Source organism: Brachionichthys hirsutus, chromosome 17, assembly GCF_040956055.1.
Source record: "Brachionichthys hirsutus isolate HB-005 chromosome 17, CSIRO-AGI_Bhir_v1, whole genome shotgun sequence".
NCBI lineage: Eukaryota > Metazoa > Chordata > Actinopteri > Lophiiformes > Brachionichthyidae > Brachionichthys > Brachionichthys hirsutus.
This window is the reverse complement of record NC_090913.1, coordinates 12,757,242-12,758,938: the sequence shown is the minus strand read 5'-3', so window position 1 is coordinate 12,758,938 and position 1,697 is coordinate 12,757,242. Positions and strand designations below refer to the sequence as shown.

The 1,697-nt window shown below is 52.6% G+C and overlaps 2 protein-coding genes across 2 annotated transcripts in view; one reads left to right on the top strand and one right to left on the bottom strand.

Moving 5' to 3' along the window:
* Nucleotides 1–308, bottom strand: part of LOC137907141 (potassium voltage-gated channel subfamily H member 1-like) — a 5,263-nt gene extending 4,955 nt beyond the window's left edge. The window contains exons 1-2 of the mRNA XM_068751453.1: nt 231–308; nt 102–180 (exon numbers count right to left, since the gene is read on the bottom strand). Coding sequence (XP_068607554.1) covers nt 102–180; nt 231–308 — 157 coding nt within the window. The remainder of the gene's footprint in view (nt 1–101; nt 181–230) is intronic.
* Nucleotides 309–1,482: 1,174 nt separating this feature from the next.
* Nucleotides 1,483–1,697, top strand: part of rcor3 (REST corepressor 3) — a 5,065-nt gene continuing 4,850 nt past the window's right edge. Inside the window, exon 1 of the mRNA XM_068750731.1 lies at nt 1,483–1,697. This exon is cut by the window's right edge and continues 120 nt beyond it. Coding sequence (XP_068606832.1) covers nt 1,658–1,697 — 40 coding nt within the window. The 5' untranslated portion in view covers nt 1,483–1,657.

Genomic DNA, 1,697 nt, shown 5'->3' with positions numbered 1-1,697 from the left:
AGAATAGTATACAAATAAATATTCTGAATATCTCTCAAGCAAAGTGCAGCGGCTAACGGCTGTGGTCTCAGGTATCACCCATTGGACAGGTGTGCCTTTACCTGAGGTCTCCTCACCAGCACGGTGGTGTGCTGGTAGCACTATACCCTTTCGACTGGTGGCGCTGGGATCGAGTCCCCGCTGTGGGGGTGGGGTGGGGCAGAGGTAGCGGGGTGGGCCTGGGGCCTTACCTGGGCGGAGTGAACTGGACCGGTCCACTTCACTCTGCCCAGGTGTGCCCTGGGTCTACCCTGCTGCCCCTGCTCCATTTCATTCCCATAGTGGGATTCGAGACCAGGGCCATTTCACCCCCCCAGCAACGCTGCCTACCATGCCCCGAGGAAGCCACGCCCCCAACCGTAGCAACAAAACAACAACAGTTTGATCCTCAAGCTTCCAGAAAGCATGTTGGACAGGACTATTCAGAATAGTGAAGGACCGCCGACCCCCCCACAAAGGTTCACATAGAGAATGTCTGGGGGGAGGAGCTGATGAAGCCCCTCCCTGCCTCAAGGACAACTACAGTCATTATAACATGTTCATATTTATTGACTGTGTATAAAGATATTTAAACTCTAATTAAGATAAGAAACAAAACAAAGCTCCTTAAATGCTATTATTGTAGCCTGTACTCGGTGGCTCAGTCAGTACTGCAGTATTAGAACCAAAAACATGTCCTCTGCACAACCTGCTTTATTATATTAACCTTTAAGATCACAGAACACATTAAAACATTTATTATACACATGATGTGATCATTTTTGTTCAGAATCTTTTTGTCACACACTTTTTATAATTCATAGTCAACGCATCACGTGACGTGGTTCAGATCATTCTACTCTCGTCCAGCAGGGGGACTCGTGAGCACGTGAAGCTCCGTGAATGGACAGGTGTGCCTTTACCTGAGGTCTCCTCACCAGCACGGTGGTGTGCTGGTAGCATTATACCCTTCCGACTGGTGGCGCTGGGATCGAGTCCCGCTGTGGGGGTGGGGTGGAGCAGAGGTAGCGGGGTGGGCCTGGGGCCTTACCTGGGCGGAGTGAACTGGACCGGTCCACTCCCCCCAGGTGTGCCCTGGGTCTGCCCTGCTACCCCCGCTCCGTTTCATTCCCATAGTGGGATTCGAGACCAGGGCCATTTCACCCCCCCAGCAACGCTGCCTACCATGCCCCGAGGAAGCCACGCCCCCAACTGTAGGTGTTTTTATGCAACCAAACCAATGTTGTTGATAATAATGGTCTTGTTTGCAAATGACGCGCATATGACGTCATTTATTAATATCTGACAACTTTAGATACGTTTTGATGACGTGGAATATTTGTGATATTCTCTCCGGTTCCACTTATTGATCTATTTTTTTGTTTGATCTTCTTCCAGCTCATTGGTTTCCGTAGGCGGAAGGATCCGGACCCGGCGAGGAAGGATCCTTCCGCCGCGGTAGATAGAGCCGCTCGGTGTCGGCTTCAAGGCGCCGCGGCCGGGATCTCAACCAGCACACACCTCGACGGGAGGCTCTGCCGGTGTTTCCCGTGACGTGTTACCGGCTGCGTGGAGCGGACACGCCGCGGAGGGACCGGCTGACATCTTTACCGGACGCAGCGGCTGCAGAGACGGAGACATGCCGGCCATGATGGACAAGATGGACAAGGGGGACAAGG